The sequence below is a fragment of the Notothenia rossii genome (assembly GCF_949606895.1).
Source record: "Notothenia rossii genome assembly, chromosome: 6".
Lineage (NCBI taxonomy): Eukaryota > Metazoa > Chordata > Actinopteri > Perciformes > Nototheniidae > Notothenia > Notothenia rossii.
Genome location: NC_136909.1, coordinates 73,228,805 through 73,246,485, shown reverse-complemented (window position 1 = coordinate 73,246,485; position 17,681 = coordinate 73,228,805). Strand labels below are relative to the sequence as shown.

The 17,681-nt window shown below is 44.1% G+C and overlaps 1 protein-coding gene across 3 annotated transcripts in view; it reads right to left on the bottom strand.

Annotated features, from left to right (window-relative positions):
• The window catches only part of slit1a (slit homolog 1a), an 86,372-nt gene extending 70,767 nt beyond the window's left edge, over positions 1 to 15,605 (bottom strand). For all 3 annotated transcript variants that reach the window (XM_079686964.1, XM_079686966.1, XM_079686965.1), the window contains exons 1-4: positions 15,033 to 15,605; positions 4,313 to 4,384; positions 2,158 to 2,229; positions 464 to 535 (exon numbers count right to left, since the gene is read on the bottom strand). In XM_079686964.1, coding sequence (XP_079543090.1) covers positions 464 to 535; positions 2,158 to 2,229; positions 4,313 to 4,384; positions 15,033 to 15,232 — 416 coding nt within the window. In that variant the 5' untranslated portion in view covers positions 15,233 to 15,605. The remainder of the gene's footprint in view (positions 1 to 463; positions 536 to 2,157; positions 2,230 to 4,312; positions 4,385 to 15,032) is intronic.
• Between the last annotated feature and the right edge of the window lie 2,076 nt (positions 15,606 to 17,681).

The following is a 17,681-nucleotide window of genomic DNA, read 5'->3' as shown; positions in this document are numbered from 1 at the left end:
TGGCAGTCAGTTATAGTCCCAATGTCACACCAACTCCCTTTCAGCGGAGTCTCTCGCAGACAGACTCAGAGGAACTGCAGATGACTTGGCACAAAGGCCCAGCAATGTGCAAAGCACTCAGATTTCCGATCATCCAGCAGCTTTACAATGGAAATCACAGTGCACACTTCACAAACTTCACCTAATAAGTCTGAAAGTTAATGACATCTGATGGAATTCCAGAAAAGAGAAATTGAAGCTTTATTGTCCTTCAATTATATTTAGACCAGTCCGAATCAAAGCCAACATTCTTCCGACTTTTTGAAACCATGCTGTGCAGTATATTGTTGTAGCACATACGGTCTCCGGGCAATATCGGTGGCTTGCATAATATGGAAAAGACAAAGAGAGATGGCGTGTGTGTGTGCTTACAAATAACAAAATCAGTGTGCTCAAATGAAATAAAAAAACTGAATGTACTTACAGTCGAGACAGGGCAGGGTTCTTCTGAAACAGCAACTCAGGAAGCTGCTGCAGTTGATTACGGTTCAGCCGCCTGCGGCAGGGAAAACATATGATCAACCGGTGAATTTCTGTGTGTGTGTGTGTGTGTGTGTGTGTGTGTGTGTGTGTGTGTGTGTGTGTGTGTGTGTGTGTGTGTGTGTGTGTGTGTGTGTGTGTGTGTGTGTGTGTGTGTGTGTGTGTGTGTGTGTGTGTGTGTGTGTGTGTGTGTGTGTGTGTGTGTGTGTGTGTTCTATGCATGCGTGCCCTTGTGTAGGCTGTGAATAATTTCTGCTAGCTGCCGGAGAATCGACTTAGCCACAGGCTATTGTGTTTCAGTGTGCTCTGAATGTCACATAAATATCCAACTGAAAGTTCAGGGGAATTAAACTTCTAGTCAGAGACACCGCCGTAAATTATCTCTGCACAGTTAAATTACGATGCTGCGCCGAGTAGAACTTGGTGCTCTGTTGACTTTCTCAGAGTAACGGAATTGCAGCATTTCCATTTAAACAGGCGAATTACATACACCAGTTATCTGAGCATGAACAGATTTTATCGTGGGAGAACTATCAAAAAAATATGTTTCTAAATAAAAAAATTGAGAAATGGATGCGACTATTCAAGCCAAAGGAAGCACTGACAGGAATTGTGGTTGGCAACGTCAAACAACTAACGTCCAGGACTCGCAGGCTTTATGCAAATACAACAATTAAGTCAATGAGAAACAGACTGTTGCTAATCTGTTGGAAACCACAACTCTCTTCCCCATGAATGGCCCATTGGAGGCACATGGGAGTGAATGCAGCGGCTGTGGCACTGAGAGCCTCAAATCTGAGAGGCAGGCCGCTGCCATTCCTTGAGACACATTCAGACAGATGTTGGGACCTGCGCCACTCACTGTATACACTGAGAAGGGTGCTTGGCCAGCTGAGGTGGAGATTTAGTGCCTAATGGGCATTAATGGTCTGCTGTACCTGCTGCTGGGTTAGTGGCTTTTAAACATTAGAGAAACTAGCCGCTTAATTTCCACATTGGTCTGGCAAACGGATATGTCTACCCAATGTTTGGGATCAGTTGAACTCGAAGGAGTAAGGGGAGGGGGGGGCGAGCTGTACACGTCTGGAGTATGGTAATGTAAATTGTTAATGCGGGTGTCAGATCTGGGGAAAGTCTTTTATAAGTTAACCACTGTGTGTGCATGACGGCATGTGTCCTTAAAGTCATGTGCTGTGCAGGCTGCCATGCGGCTAGCACTATTGATTTGCTAATGAGCTGGTTGAGGTGTGGTCGGCTGTGTTTGTCTGTGTGTTTTCCCAGTCGGTTTACAAGCTGCTGAGGAGTCCTGGTGCTGTCCAGATGAGCCAGGGTCTGTGGTGGGGGAGGCCTCTTAAGCCCACATATCCCACTGAGGGCATTCCTGTCAGGCAAGGCTAATAAAAAAAATACTCCCAGCCTACGCGGTACCCTCTCAGCACCATCCGACCACAAAGGAATGACCAGGAAGTGCCTCACACTTGATACACCATCCATGGTCAGTTCCTCCTGTTAGTCTCATCACACATTACTAATCCAAGTCCTGGATATACATCAGTATTAGGGCTTTGACATAAGAGGAGGGAAAAAAAGTGTTCTTTCTGATCAGGCTTTCTACAGACAATGCTGGGTGGTACTCACAGTCTCTCCAGCTCCTTCATGTCATCAAAAGCTCCACGCTCGATCACAGTAATCTGATTCTCCATCAGCTGCCTGCAAAGAGGAGGGAAAGAGAGCCTTTAGAGACAATGTGATACAGTGTGGCTTCAGCTTTTTTTTTACGAGTCTGTAAAAGGTCACTCAGGCTTTAACAAAGTAAAGGGGGCTTTGGGTGGCGGGCTTTTTTGCAGCACGTATATTCAAACTGGATGCAGTGTATTTATCACACACAAACGCACAGAGGAAAGTGGTGTGGACTGAGGGCACAGTGTGGAATCTTGGCACAAGAAGCAGGAATAGCAGCCAGGAAAGTTTCTAAGGTGGCTTAGAAAGTGTGGGCTCGGGCTCTGGTGTGGTCCACTGGGTGAAGGGGCTTGGTGGAGACGAGACGAAAAGGTAGGCAGGGGGTCAGAAAGTGCAAGAGGGGAAACTGAGGTGGTCTCCAGAGTTTTCACAATTGGCCAAACAAGGGAAAGTCAGCTGTGTGTGTATGTGTGCCTGTTGGAGAGTATCAAAGTCGCAGGCAGTACATCAAAGCGATTAGTCACACACAAACAAACAAACTTACTGTACACACACACAAGCAGGGACACATCCTTTCCTCACCTACATTGCCAAAGCTAATGCACCCGAAAAAAAAAGGTTTGGATGGTTTTGGAAGTGTTACAATAACACAAGGCCAGGAAGGAGAGAAAAGCGTCCAGCAGCTTTAGAAGCAACAAGAGCTTTCCTTCATTACGTATACAACTGTTCTGTGTTGAAGGCAACCTCTCATGTCTCCTGTGACGCCGCGCTGCAACTCAGCAGTCTGGGCTTCCTCCCCATCGAATATAAATGCTAATCACTGCTCGGACTCTATAAACATCGAGAAAAGTGCAATTCACCTCCGATCTCTTTCTCATGAATTTAGATGGAAGGAAAAAATGGATCACTACTTTTGATTTGAGATCAACTTATTTTTTTTATCGCACTCTTCCGCCCAATTGTTCCTCTATTGTTCCAAACACACATTAATGAAGTAGAGGAGAAGTGCCAGACGAATGGCGCTAAATCAACTGTGTTGATTTTAGACTGACAGGATAGATGGCAGATGACTGTAAAGATAAACTTCTGTTCCTTTTCGGCTCCTTCTGAGGGTTGCTAAGGGGTCAGGGGTTAACCCTCTGTTAGTCTTTATGCTGTTGCCCAGTAGAGGTCACGCCCCGGTACACAGAGACAGAAATGTTTTCTCAGACATGCCATGCACCACCACCTAACCATGTAATCATACATCCTGTATATAGTTGGATGACATTTCAGAAAGTGAGCATATGTGGCCTGGAGGGAGTTATAGGCTTTACAGCAAAGAAGGGCTGTCTGAACCCTGAACCCCTGAAGGTGTTGTTTCCTTTTTTCTTGCTCGTGACAAGGTGCAGACATGAAGGCATTTAATCTCCACATGGAGGTAGAAGGTGGTGCGGGAAAGGGGACATGCATAGGAAGGCCTTAAGTGACAAGAACAGTTGGAACAGAAAGGCCAACTAAGGAGTGAAAACAGTCTGGCTTTGCTGTGTCGTAGGAATTATGTGCAGCTTGTGATACATTTAAAACATGTTCAGGTCCACAAAGCTTCCTCTCTGGTAGTGTTTTTAAACACTTAAAGCCCTACTCACAAGTATGTGTGTGCTCCTGTGCACATATATAGTCACTTTTACAACTACTTTAATACCTAAAGTCACAAGTGCTGTTTCATTTCAACACAGAGGGAGTCAATGACTTTACCTGAATGTGTTAACTGTGTGGAGAGCCTATTTAGGACTGGCGCTTGTGTACACATTACATGTTGATGTGTGGGAACAGAGGGCAAGTGAGCGAATGTGCGTCTAAGGGACAATAAGTGCCACTACAACATACAGAATACAGTGTGACAGAAGTCCATTACTCCGCTGGCTGCAATCATTCAGTAGCTTAATGTACTCTGGAGTAGGACTCTCGACAGAAGCATTTCCACTTCACTGGGTTTATGCTAATTTGAGCAGCAAGTCTGTACAATGTGTGAGCTGCAAGGTTAGATACAGCTCAGGTATGCATGAATAGATAAACTCATACATGGACATGCACCACAGATACACATACAAACATGAAGGCAAGTACTTACAGAACTCGGATGTACTTGAGTCCAGCGAAGTCACTCTTGGTGATGCGTGTGAGGTTATTCCCATTCAGCTCCCTGAACAGACAGACATGCAAACATATATGAATATTTCATTTTCCCTCCGAACCTGCAACACACATAACCAAACACTTCAGGCACACAACACACATACACACACACACACACACACACACACACACACACACACACACACACACACACACACACACACACACACACACACACACACACACACACACACACACACACACACACACACACACACACACACACACACACACACACACACACACACACACACACACACTGTGCTCCAAGTTGTTTACTATAGCATACTGAAAATGTCTTAAATGAAATTAAAATGGCTCTAGATGTGAAATGTAACATATAATGACGGGTTGAATCAGAAAGGTCGTGTTTGAGAGAAGTTCAAGCTCTACTGGGAGCTTTTAAGAAGTTCTATTAAAATGGAAGCCACATTTGAGCTGCCTGTTTGTCTTTCTATTCCAGCCCTCTCCCCCCATCGCCCACAAACCCCCTCTCTCTCTCTGTCCTTCTACTATTGGTGAGGATTAGCAGGAGCCAGCGGAGGGGATTTGGGTAGGGCCACAAGGCCAGAAAGCTAAGTGCTGGGGATATAATGGAAGCAGCCTCCCTGCTGAGAGCTGGCCATTGCTGCAAAGGAAGGGAGGGACAAAAAAGTCAAAAAGGAGAGGTTTCGAATTTACTGTTGGGTTCTTACAAGTTAACCATCAAGTGTTGTGTACAACTTTAATTGTAGCATGCTGAACTCGACTGTTGCACTCTCACTGGTGCAGTCCCCTCTGCTGATATAGGAGAGGTTTGTATTGTCCTGCCGTGCCATATAACAACTCAGTCGCAGAGGAAAAGGGAAAAGAGAGCAAGCAAAGCACGCAAAGATTTCGTTGTGCTACTGCACTGTCCACAGGATTCTAAGTCCACCCTAACCCCCCAACCCAAAACCGAAAAACTGGATCCAAATCTACGCCAAAAGCACCGGTCTCTCTCCCTGAGTCACTCTCTCCTTCTCTGGTCTAATGACCACTCCAGGGACTGTAGCGCAATGCAGTACGAAAGAGAGCGGTCATTATAGACAGATGGTGAGTGTGTGGGTGTGTGGGTGTGTGTGTGTGTCTGTGTGCGTGCATGCATGCATGAGTGTGTGTGTGTGTGTGTGTGTGTGTGTGTGTGTGTGTGTGTGTGTGTGTGTGTGTGTGTGTGTGTGTGTGTGTGTGTGTGTGTGTGTGTGTGTGTGTGTGTGTGTGTGTGTGTGTGTGTGTGTGTGTGTACACAGGTGCATCGACAGGCCAAACGACAGGGCCACGGGAAATAAATAATGAACTGGGCTTCATTAGCCCGGGCTCCGATACACACACATGTGGTGCTCATTACAGGTGCTTACGCAGATAGGCACACACACATCATACACCCACGCACATACTTCTGGATTCCCAATGTCTTATCTTCAGGGTGGTCATTGCTGATGACACCCGGAGGACAGTAAAAAGGAGAAAGATAGAAGAGGAGAAATTGGAGTAAGATGGTTAGAGTGCGGGGTGAAAGGGGGAATATGTGGAAAAATGTATCGCTCTTGAAAAAGTGAAACACCACTTTTTTCTCTTCCAGCAATGAGGTTTTGCTTTATCCTGTAACAGGAGACCTGCAATAGCTTCTGCATGTACTCCAGGGTTTATTAATCTAATCTCTTATGCAGCCACATCTTAAAGTGTTTTGTTAGCTGAGATCTAGTAACTGACCTAAATGTATTATTCCTGGAAACGTATTTTCCTGTTGAAAATATTCGTTTTAAAAATCACATTTGTCATGCACCTGTTCAACAATGCCATGACATTTAGGCAGTGCTCAAATGCCACCAGCAGCCTATGAGGTTTTAGCTAGTCAGGATCCACACTGTTTATGACATATCCTGACCTTTTCCATTGGCATTTTGCAACCGAAACCATGCAATGTTTTCAACTCCTTGTGCAGGTGATAATCAGGTTTTGAAAATTGCCCCTTGGATTGATGAGTTCTGTATGTTGGCATTACCTTCTAAAGTTACTCTTATACTGCTCTGTAAAAAGCATGTGTTGTACAAAGCATGCATCTTGCATAAAACAGGAAACTCTTTCTAATAAAGTGGACCAATCTGTTGATATTTGGTGCCATGGAAGTATTCTGTCTCTGGAGAAATATTCCAATTTACTCCCTTATTTGTGACAATGGTCCTTGATGTAAAGTAACTTGGATTCACGACCATTTTAAACCGGGAAGTCATTTCTGCATGAGCACGCACACACTGAAACTGGAGTTTTCCATGGATCAAGATAAATCTAGGTGAAGCAACAACTTAAATACAGAAAGATAAATTACTCTGGAGTTTGGGGTACACGGTGCTTGTCTTTGTGTAGAGTCCATGTCTAAATAAGGGCACTATATGGCAAAGTAATATATGATGTCAATGCCTCAAAGCTAAATCTGCTGTTTATTAGCTATAATATCAGTCACGGCTACTTTCTTTGTTTTACAATCAAAGGAGACTAAGCAATGGCTTTTGGCACAGCAGCAAAGGCACGTTCAGTCCTTTCATTGACAGATGTTTTGTTGTACCAACTTAGTTTGGTTTTCCCATTACAGTACTATCATACCCAGTTAATACAGCAAGGGATTTGCACCCTTCAACTGCTTCAGTCAAATCCATCCCATCCTCTGGAAACTCTGCAAGGATTCCCTGTGCTGACACACTTCCTGGAGAGCCAGTGGATTTATGACATCACTATCTAATCCCCCTTCATCTTCCGAGCTGATTGATGCCTGGGAGTACTTCCTGGTGCACCTTCCCTCGGGTTGACACGCGGCAGCTATACTCCAACACTCCACATCTCTATAATTCAAAGGGGCTCAGGGCGCTGCTACAACGCTGAAAAACTCATTATGTTTATTTCTAGCAGCTGCTGGGGTCTCACGGCTGAGGGGGACCTGGTTTGTATTGAGCAACATTACATGAAATAAAAACCCAAGACGAGAGGGAGAATAAGCAAACAGACTGGCTCACTAAGGCCCTCGTACAGATGTAGTCTCACAAATGTAAAAAAATTCTCATGTGCAATGTTTCTTAAACACATACACAAAGACTATATACATATACAGTATCAAGGAGTGAACACAAGCACTCCTACTGGCATGTACACAAACAGTACCAGTGGGAAAGGCAATGTTGCTCTGTTGGGAGCTGGTGAGAGCAAAAGAAAATAATGACCACAAGACAAACTACTGTTGGCCGAACAGCTTTCCACCATGATAATCTATTTATGGAGAGCTGAAATGTGGAATATTACAGGTTAGCAAACAAGGCGATGTGATCTGTCAGAAAAATATGGGACCACTCTAAAGTCTCACACCTTTTAATCTGTCAATTGTAAGTGCTCTTTTAAATTGCTGCCACACTGTGGATTTGGATCATTCAAAGATATTATGCTGAAACTCTTCGCTTTACTTCTCAATACAGGGGAAAGACGTAAGTACAGACTTCAGTTCAATAATCCTATGCTTGCAGGCATAAAATAATTCACAATCAAAAAAGTACTTCTCACAGGCTGTGACAAAAGGAGCCAGGTTAGCAAACATCCTTAGCAAGCTTACAACAGCCTTTTACAAGTTGAGAATAGCACTTGTTTTATCAAACACTTCATTTGCTGTCCTAACACTCACACACACTCACTTACAGTTAAACTAGCAAGAACAAACTCGAGTAGCTACTTAATAATCTATTATCTAAAAGGTCAAACTTGGCGAGTGTTGCTATTTATAAGGTCAAAGTTCATTCTGACTGATAGATTCACAATGCATACAAGTAAGGATTTTGATGGGGAATCGAACACATCTTTCTCACTTTACACTGACTAATCAAGGTGCTTATATTTGAGCAGTGCAGTCATTCTGAATCGCTGATGTTAGCACCACAGGACCATTTGTCCTGAACAGCTTTAGCCTGGCAGGGAAGACAGAAGCCAGCTGATAAAGGATCGGTGGCACAGAGCTTTCCAAACTCCTCGCTGTGGAAAAAATCTGATGATCAGAAACCTGAGGTCATGTACAGACAGAGCGTAGATGCTCATTAACTACAGTCACACAGTGATGATGCTATTTGACCGGACCAGCAAGCGCTGTCCCTAATGAATGAACTGAGCAGGTTGAGAAGCTGCGGAAGAGTAAAGAATGTATTTCTCCGAACTCTGCGACATATGGACGTGACAGCCGTGAAGCAAGCAGGAGGAAAGTAAGGGGGGGGGGAGAAAGAGGCACTGAGAGACAGATAGAAGACAGAGCTGCTGTGACAATGTTGTTAGCTGCCTGAAAGCGACGGAGTGGAGCAGTGTGGTGGAGTGTTGCGTGTGGCAGTGAGAAGCTGACGGGCTGTCGGGGAAACTTCAGTGTAGCAACGAGGCCTGGTAGACTATGAAGTGAAAGTGACCTACATATTAGGTTAAGCAACAAGCTACAGCACCAGGCAGTACCATCTGGGTTTACAACAACCTCATACACAAGATACTGAGGAAGTGAAAGAAAGAGAGATAGAGAAAGCCGACCACCACCACCAAAATAACACCCTTTAATGCAACTGGAACAATGCTGTCCGCACTAAGAGGTTAGATTTCTGTTCAACTTGAACGCCACATTTCCTCTACATTGAAATGTGGCTTTCAGACAGGCAGTTAAGTCCCTCTCCTGTACATTTTAGCTAGTGTGTGCGTCAGCAAGCATAAGTGTGTGTGTGCGCAAAGACGTCTAAGAGTGTTTTCCCAGCTCCTGTGCTCCTCGAGGGCCATTTACCGTTTTTATTCTGCTCAGTCAGGCCTCAAGAGCAGTTTTTCTGATAAGAAAGGTGAACACCAAGCAGATCCTACACGCATTGCACACAGACACTGACAAACTCAACAAACCACTTCTCGGAGCCTTGACCGGTGCAGGGTCCCCTGCATTTTGAAGAGCCTTCATCATGTTATGAACGGCTACAGGTAAAAGTCAAGGACTAAAACCCAAGCCTCTTTCTTTTGCTGTTTTTTATCTGGCCTAACGCTACAGCAACCTTGAAAAGGAGATTCAGAATGTTTTCATGTAGCAGATGCTGCTGTAGGCATACAGACACTAGACTGATAGCAAAAGGGTGTGGACGATTGTAAAAAAGAGCCATAGGAATGAAAAAGGAGGAAAGTAGCACATAGCCACATTCTGATCAAACATAGATTACGACACTCTCAGGCCTAAGTGAATCAATAAAACATCTGGTCCAATATGTTTCTGAAAAAAAGAACACACACAGCGCTGTAGAGGCAGACTGAAGGGTCTTTCATGGTTTGTACTGTATTTGTAGTTTGTTCAGTGACAGACGCTGAGGTTTTGTTGTGGCTTTGAGTCCTGCATGAAGGCATGTAGGCTGTATGACTGTGAGCTTTGACTGTAAAGTGTACCATGTGGACAAGACATCTGCTCTGCCACATCTATTATGTTTCAGTTACTCCACTGAGAAGACGTTTGCCTGACAGATGTTCGCTGAGGACTGGTAACTTGATGGATGCTGCATGTGTCTGTTGATCCCTGAGAATAAAGAGTTGTTCTTTGTAGAGCCCTCTCCCCCCACTCAGCCTGCTGATATCTGCATTCCTCCAGGTCTTTACAAAGATGAACTTATCTGCTAGATAACCTTACGGCCAAAGCCGGAATGATATGTCAATTAAGTGATAAGTTGATCAAAAGGGTATCTGCAACTCCTTGGACAATCAAATATTCTTTGGGTCATATTTATAGTAAAAATGCCAAACTTTCTCTGGTTTCAGCTGCAAATATGCAAGCTGTGATGCTTGTATGGTGGTCAGACAAAAATATTGGATTTTAAGATATCTTCCTGGAGCTTAAAGCTATTCATATACCTTAGAATTAAATGATACATTTACTTATTGAGAATTAACATTTTCATTGAAACACGTAGTACTGAAAAGAGCATCAATAAGATAAGTGTGTAGACCGGTGCATTTCCTCTCGAACTTGCATCACATCAAAAGCCACTTGACTGGCGTGAAATGTGGATTATGAAGGGATATCTACAACGTCAGGAGAGTGTTCACTGATGTGTTTTCACACACACACACACACACACACACACACACACACACACACACACACACACACACACACACACACACACACACACACACACACACACACACACACACACACACACACACACACACACACACACACACACACACACACACACACACACACACACACACACACACACACACACACACACACACACACACACACACACACACACACACACACACACACACACACACACACACACACCTTTCACTCTTCAATTGCCAGCCTCTTACTGACTAGCCAGGAGGGTTAAAAGGAAAGATGGACTTCTGAGAGATGAAAGGTGATCTACTGTAGGTGGATTCACCAAATTCGATTTTCATGGTCTGCTGAGATACAGCCACTCTTAAATAGGCGTGTAAGGCAATCATGCATGTACTCTCACATATGCACATGCTCACACGTATCATATAAGCTTCTAAGACAGTGCATGCATTGGTGTTGGAAGGCATTCTTTGACACGCATTGATGGGGTAATTTCTTCTCATGAGTGCAATAATACACTTCCATAAAGTAGCTGCGTTCATCAGGGTGTTGGGTGAGTTTAGACACACAGCAGCTGCTTTAATGCTCAGCAGTCTGGCATCACGGTGCTTAGACAAGCAACATGGTACATGTATGTAAAGTGTAAAAAGTTCAATAAATGCTTGGAGCCATTTAAAAAAAAAAACCCGCACAATGTGCCACAAAATAAATTACACTTTGGCCTAAGATGCCTATGTTACCACTCACTTTGACAGACTGAAAAACACAGAAAACTGAATTTGAAAGACGGCTATAGCGATCGTGTCCACCATAGTATTCAGTACAAGAGAAGAAAGGCCACAGCTGTTTAGTGCAGAGCGTAAATCAACTTGACTATGTCCCAGTCCTGTAATTTCACAATCCTCCACTGAGCATAAACATTCCCTGAATGATCTTCATTCCAGGCATTATCACTCCTCACGGGATTACCGGCTATAAGGATGGATGTATTAAGACTTTAAAAAAGACCTGAATGAAAATCAATCTGCCTCAAGGCTAGACCTTTTTGCCCTTTGTCATAAATTGCAATCTTGTTTATTCATTCATAAGCTTTGTGGTTGATTTACACGTTTCTTCAGTCCTCTGTGCCGTAATCCCTCCATGACTACCTCAGATAATGTGCCAGTCTCGCTTTGAAGGATCTTCTCATCCTGCTCTCGACCCCACAGCTCCACCCCTCACCCCATTTCTTTGTCTTTTTACATCTTGCTCTTTCCCCTTTAGTCCCAAAGTCCAAGTTGGCAGGTAGTGGGCAGGGCTGTGTTCAGTCTTGTCGGGGTAAATTATGGATCAGGTGGCTGGTTAGCTGTCAGAGGTACCAGCTCTGTGCGGGTGCCAAAAACACCGCAGGCATTCCCTGGCACACGAACACACACCTCCCACCTTCAACCCCCCAAATACATAAACATGGTTATCGAAGCAAGGGAGCCCCTCATCTTCACCACCATCAAACCTCATGTGTTTTCATCTAACATTACTTATTCACTGCACACATGGTCACATATGGGGGCACATGCTTAAGTTCATGAACAAACACAAGTGAACATCAGATTTATATAGGCATGCATGAAAGCAGAAACACAAACACACACACACATATGGTGTGCAGCAGCCTCCTCCTCCCTCTTTCTGGAGGAGCTCCAACGTGCCCCTAAATCTCAGCACAGGGTATGTTCTGGCACAGAAAACACATCAATACACTGGCTTTTTGCAATTAGAGGAAGGTACGCACACAGCTCCTCCGCTTCTGCAAATCAACTAATTCACAGATGAGACACACACTTAATCTAAACAGCTGGTCTGTTATGGAGATAAAGCAGAGAGAGAGAATGAGAGGGCTGCAGGTTTGTTCAATACCTGCACCTAAAAGCCTAACTGACAACCCTATTGCCTGTAATAAGTCACTTTACGCAGCCTTACAGATGTTGGTATCCTCAAAGCATAACCTGATGTCAAAGTAATTACTGTGTCCTAGTTTGTCACAGCAGAGGTATAAAACAAAGGTAGAAGAAATACAAGGAAAGAGAGAGGATGGATGCAGAGGGGGAGCAGGGGGAGGGAGAGGCCGGTGGCCCGTACGAGGCAGGGTGTGATTTTAATACGTGGAGCTCAGTCTCATTACAGGCTTCGGTCTGAGGAGCGCAGGGGTCAGACCTGATCCAAACCCACACTGACAAGTGCAAATGGGATTCTGCTGTCTGTCTCAACACCCTTTGTACACACACCCGCCCCACAAACACACACACTTTCTCCCGAAAACCAACCCCCTCTTTTAACACACACACTCTATCTCCCAAAGGCATCACCCTGTATACGTTAGGGCAAACACACACATATGCATTCACACAGATATCCATAAACACACAGGAAATCAGAGTGACAAAGTGAAGCGCCTCTTCTTTTTGTTTGCTTTCTCTTGCCTGCATCTGCGTTCCCTCCCAACATTACAGCACCTTCTTCCACAGGCAAGGACATTTTTCAACATTATCCATTTTATATCTTTGTAATCTAAAAGTTTGTCTCTCTGTAGTTGATATTTTGTCCTCAAGACCAGTGACCTAACTTCTGGCACAATTCTATAAAACTTGACCAACTCATTCGATCTTAGTTTATGACCCCAGTAGCGGTTTGCACAATATCATTCACATAGACACACATTTTAAAAATGCATACACATAAATCTAGCTTTGCACATGGGACCATCATATGAGGCAGGGTGGGCAGCGTTGACTTGCACAATCACCGTGATGAATCACCCCATGTAATGGCCTGCCGAAAAGTACTTTATTGTTAAATAGTGCTTTTCCGTGGAGACTGGCTATCTACATGACCTACACACGGCTAATGCATGCAGTTAACACACACTCCCCCCCCCCCAAAAAAGGCAACGACCTAGGAATAAATTACCATTGACCTTTATACACATCATGTTAAAGATGCAGCATCCTAAGTGTGCTAGACGTGTATGAAAACATACAGAGATGTTACAACGATAAAAACCCCTGCTGTACATGACCTATGAATGCACAAACAACTTTTAACACAGAAATACTCTTGAGTGGAGCGGCAGGGTACATTTCCAGTGTGAATGGCCATTCATGTAAAAGGAAACCACAAAATGACCATGTTTCCTCTCTGCTTAAATGTTGAACGAGCATGTGCCCATAAGCAACCCGGAAGCATGCAGACCGCCTTGCAACATAACAAAAAAAGGTGTTCTTAGAAATTAAATACGAAAAGCATAAAATATGCAGCTAGCTCCCACAATGCCAACACTGCCTCTGACACAGGCTTTCTCTCCTTCTTTCCCACAGCATGTTTTATTCAGGACTGATATTTTAAAAGCTGAAATAGAACAATCTATTTTCACTTGCACTCCTCACTTCTGATTTACAGATGAATATTTCAGAGGAACGTCAGAAAAGACAGAGAAACTCCACTCGGCACGCCGGCGTCTGCCTCACCTCTCCCTCCTCCTCCCATCCTCCCTCCGTTTTACAAGACAGCTACGTGATCCTCTTGCAAGGCTCACTTAAGAAGCAGATTTGCTTAATTTTCTACATGATTTAACAATTTGTGGAGTGAGTGTTCGGGGGCATGAGAAGGGGGCGAGAGAGGAGTCTTTGGCCCATGAGTGGAGGAAAGTGAAAACGGGGGAGAGGGGGAGGGGGGGGGGAGAGATAAAAAGAGGCACAGTTCTGCACAGACAGGACACTTGATATGAGGGGGGGGAACAAGTCCCCGAACAGAAGAGCATTTAAGCTACCTGCTGAACCCAGTTCTGTTTCAAAAACTTTAGGTAAAACTCTTTCTAAATGTATTCCAAATTTAAAAAAGGCAACAAATTTGACTTAATTAATTTTCTTTCACAACTTAAAATATGAATACATGCAGTAAGCAGGTAAGTACATTATGGACACATGTTAAAGGCACACATCTGCTCCTGCTCTTTCCAGTCCCTCATGCCTATTTATACCTGACTGGAATGCCAGTTAGTGACTGACTGACTGACTGACTGACACACGCACACACACACACACACACACACACACACACACACACACACACACACACACACACACACACACACACACACACACACACACACACACACACACACACACACACACACACACACACACACACACACACACACACACACACACACAGCTATTGTTATGTTTGAGTCTAAGCAAAGTCATGGGCACTGCTACGATAAAGGGAACAGAAGAGAAAACATTGACTAAAGAAGACCGAGGGACACAGTATGGGAGTTTCTCTTTCACACATGGACATACACACACACGCACACACGCGCACACACACACGCACACACACACACACACACACACACACACACACACACACACACACACACACACACACACACACACACACACACACACACACACACACACACACACACACACACACACACACACACACACACACACACACACACACACACACACGGAGTACAGATGGTACTCACAGTCTCTCACTGGTGCGGGGGATATTCCTTGGCATGGTTTTGAGACCCAGTCCATGGCAGTCCACTGTGGTGCCGCTGCAGGTACAAAGGGCTGGGCAGGCGCTGCTGTGGCCCACGAGCAGAGCGCAGAGCATCCCCACCCACATCCAGAGGGCAAGCCGTCCCATGCCTGCCCCAAAGCAGTTACCTCTGACGGGCATATTCACCTCCACTGCAGACAGCTCTTCTTCAACAAAACCCTTACTTCTCTCTGTTCACCTTTTCTCTGCAGGAAAAAAAGAGTCCTGCTACACCTTGCAAGTCCTCTAAAATAATGAAATATGTGTATAAATAGAAGACAAAACTAAAATAAATGCTAATATGTTCCTCTAAGCTGTGAAGCAAATTCCTTTTTGTTCTTCTATATTTCTTTTGATGGAGGTATGATATCCACCACAGTTTGCTGATGTTAAAAAAAGCTTGTTTTGTTCTTTCTCTTGTTTTCTCCTTGTAAACTCTTCTCCTCTCTTGTCTCTGTGGAGTTGCTGTGCTCTGGTCTGCACACGTCTGTGTCTCTGTCCTCCTCTCACTCAGTCCCGCTCTGCTCTGCTCGCCTGAAGAGAGAGGGAATAGAGAAAGAGCAGAAAGAGAAAAAAAAAAACAGTCTCTCTCTCTCTCTCTCTCTCTTACACACACTCACACACACACACCAGTCATCCATCACAAGGATCTACAAATAGCAGAGCCCCCCGACTCCACCCCTACCCCTCCTCTCCACCCCCACTTCTCTCCCTCCTCACACAACACACCCCCCCCCACCTCAGAACCCTGCCTGAACTCACTCTCATTCTCCAGATCCCTTTCTTTCCCTTGATTCTATTCACATTACAGATCTACTTCAAGTATTTGTATTATTTTTTTTTTACTCACTCCAATCCTTTTCTCTCAGGTTGGCCTCCAGGCAAACCTCTAGAGAGAGACCTAACCTGCATGACACTGCATAACCCCTGCCCGAAGGGAGATTCTGTGGGGAGATTGGGCTGTTTCAGTGTGTGTGTGTGTTTGTGCGTGTGTGTGTCTGAATACATGTAGCGAAAGCGAATCCACTGGGAAAAAGAGGAAATCAACACCTCCATCCTTGGAGGCAAACATACGGACTAAACAATCCGTAAATGTGGGTCTAACGTTGAGATCGAGTGGCCCCACACACACAGAAGCTGCAGGAAGGACCTGGTATGAAAAGTAAACGCACTCAGACACAGATATTAATGATCTGTTGGAAGGCAGACCACAGCCATACAAAGCCAACACTTTATTTTAAGCATGAACAGCAACAGAAATGATTTCCTAATACATTAAAAGACAAGCTTGCTACTCTCATAACCAAACCACTCTGCCCTTTGGATTTATGGCAGTAACTGGCTAAACATCCCCCTCTTAATTCCAGGATCGTGCATTTCACTGGACTCAAAGCATACAGACATAAACTGGACTGTGTTGAGGAGGGAAAACTAAATGATAAGCATATAAATATTATTTTCAAAAGTTGGACATCTAGTTAAAACACTATATTTTAGAGTCCAGCCTCTGTTGACAGTGTAATTGTAGCTTTCACAAAACTTTTTCCAAATCCATATTGATTTGTAGCTGCTTGAATTGCAAATCACTGTGAGGAAATGGGTAGGAAATGGCCCTCTGGTTTTAGTGGGTTGAATCCAGAGAGCATTGTTCATAGTTATCCACACAATAAAACAAATGGTGACACAATAAAATAAAGTGCAGGAAATTGAGAAAGGTTAACGAGCAACAACATGTCTTGTTGATGATTAGATTGATTAGATCCTGGATATTTGTGTATCTGCATTACTCACCACCTACGTATTGAGGCTGCTAGATTAACGCAGGATCAACTGCTAAACGGCATAAAATCAATACAAAATACTTAGACCGCTTTCTATTTATCCATAAACATTAGTTACTTTTACATCCCCTCTTGTACGGGATTGCACAAGCAACAAAAGAGTCAATGATGCATTATTGGTTTGGTGTCCTTTAGTACAAATTCAGCATTAATCAAGAATGATTCATTATGCACTCATGTAGAGTTGTGTTGGTTTTGTCAATGAGTCAATATGATTCTTTTTCGGAATTACTGCTACTTTTTAGCAGTTTTTGCTCCTTAGTTTTTGCTTGTTAAAAAAACAGTTATAAAAAAGCTCAAACTAAACTAAAAGTTGGTGTTTAACTAAAACTAAGCCACCAGGTCTCTGCAGGGTGGATCCCTCCCAACATAAACATCAGAACAGTCCCAAAGACCCAAGAACACTTTCCCTTTAACCAACAAAGGCCCAGAGGGGATAAGCAAGCAGAAAAATGTGTGCACATGTGTCTGTCTGCTTTGTTTCTTGACCAACTGGAAACAAGTACATGTGCTGAGGTGTGTGTGTGTGTGTGTGTGTGTGTGTGTGTGTGTGTGTGTGTGTGTGTGTGTGTGTGTGTGTGTGTGTGTGTGTGTGATACCCTCATCTGAAAAAATACTCCATCTGTCCCCGTAAAAGTGTCAGTGCAATGTAGATCTTTCTCCTATGAATGGCTAATTAAAAAGGGCACAGTGGTGTTTAGTGGTAATGGGGGGTGGTGGTAACGTCCCTTCGCTCTCACAGTCGTGAT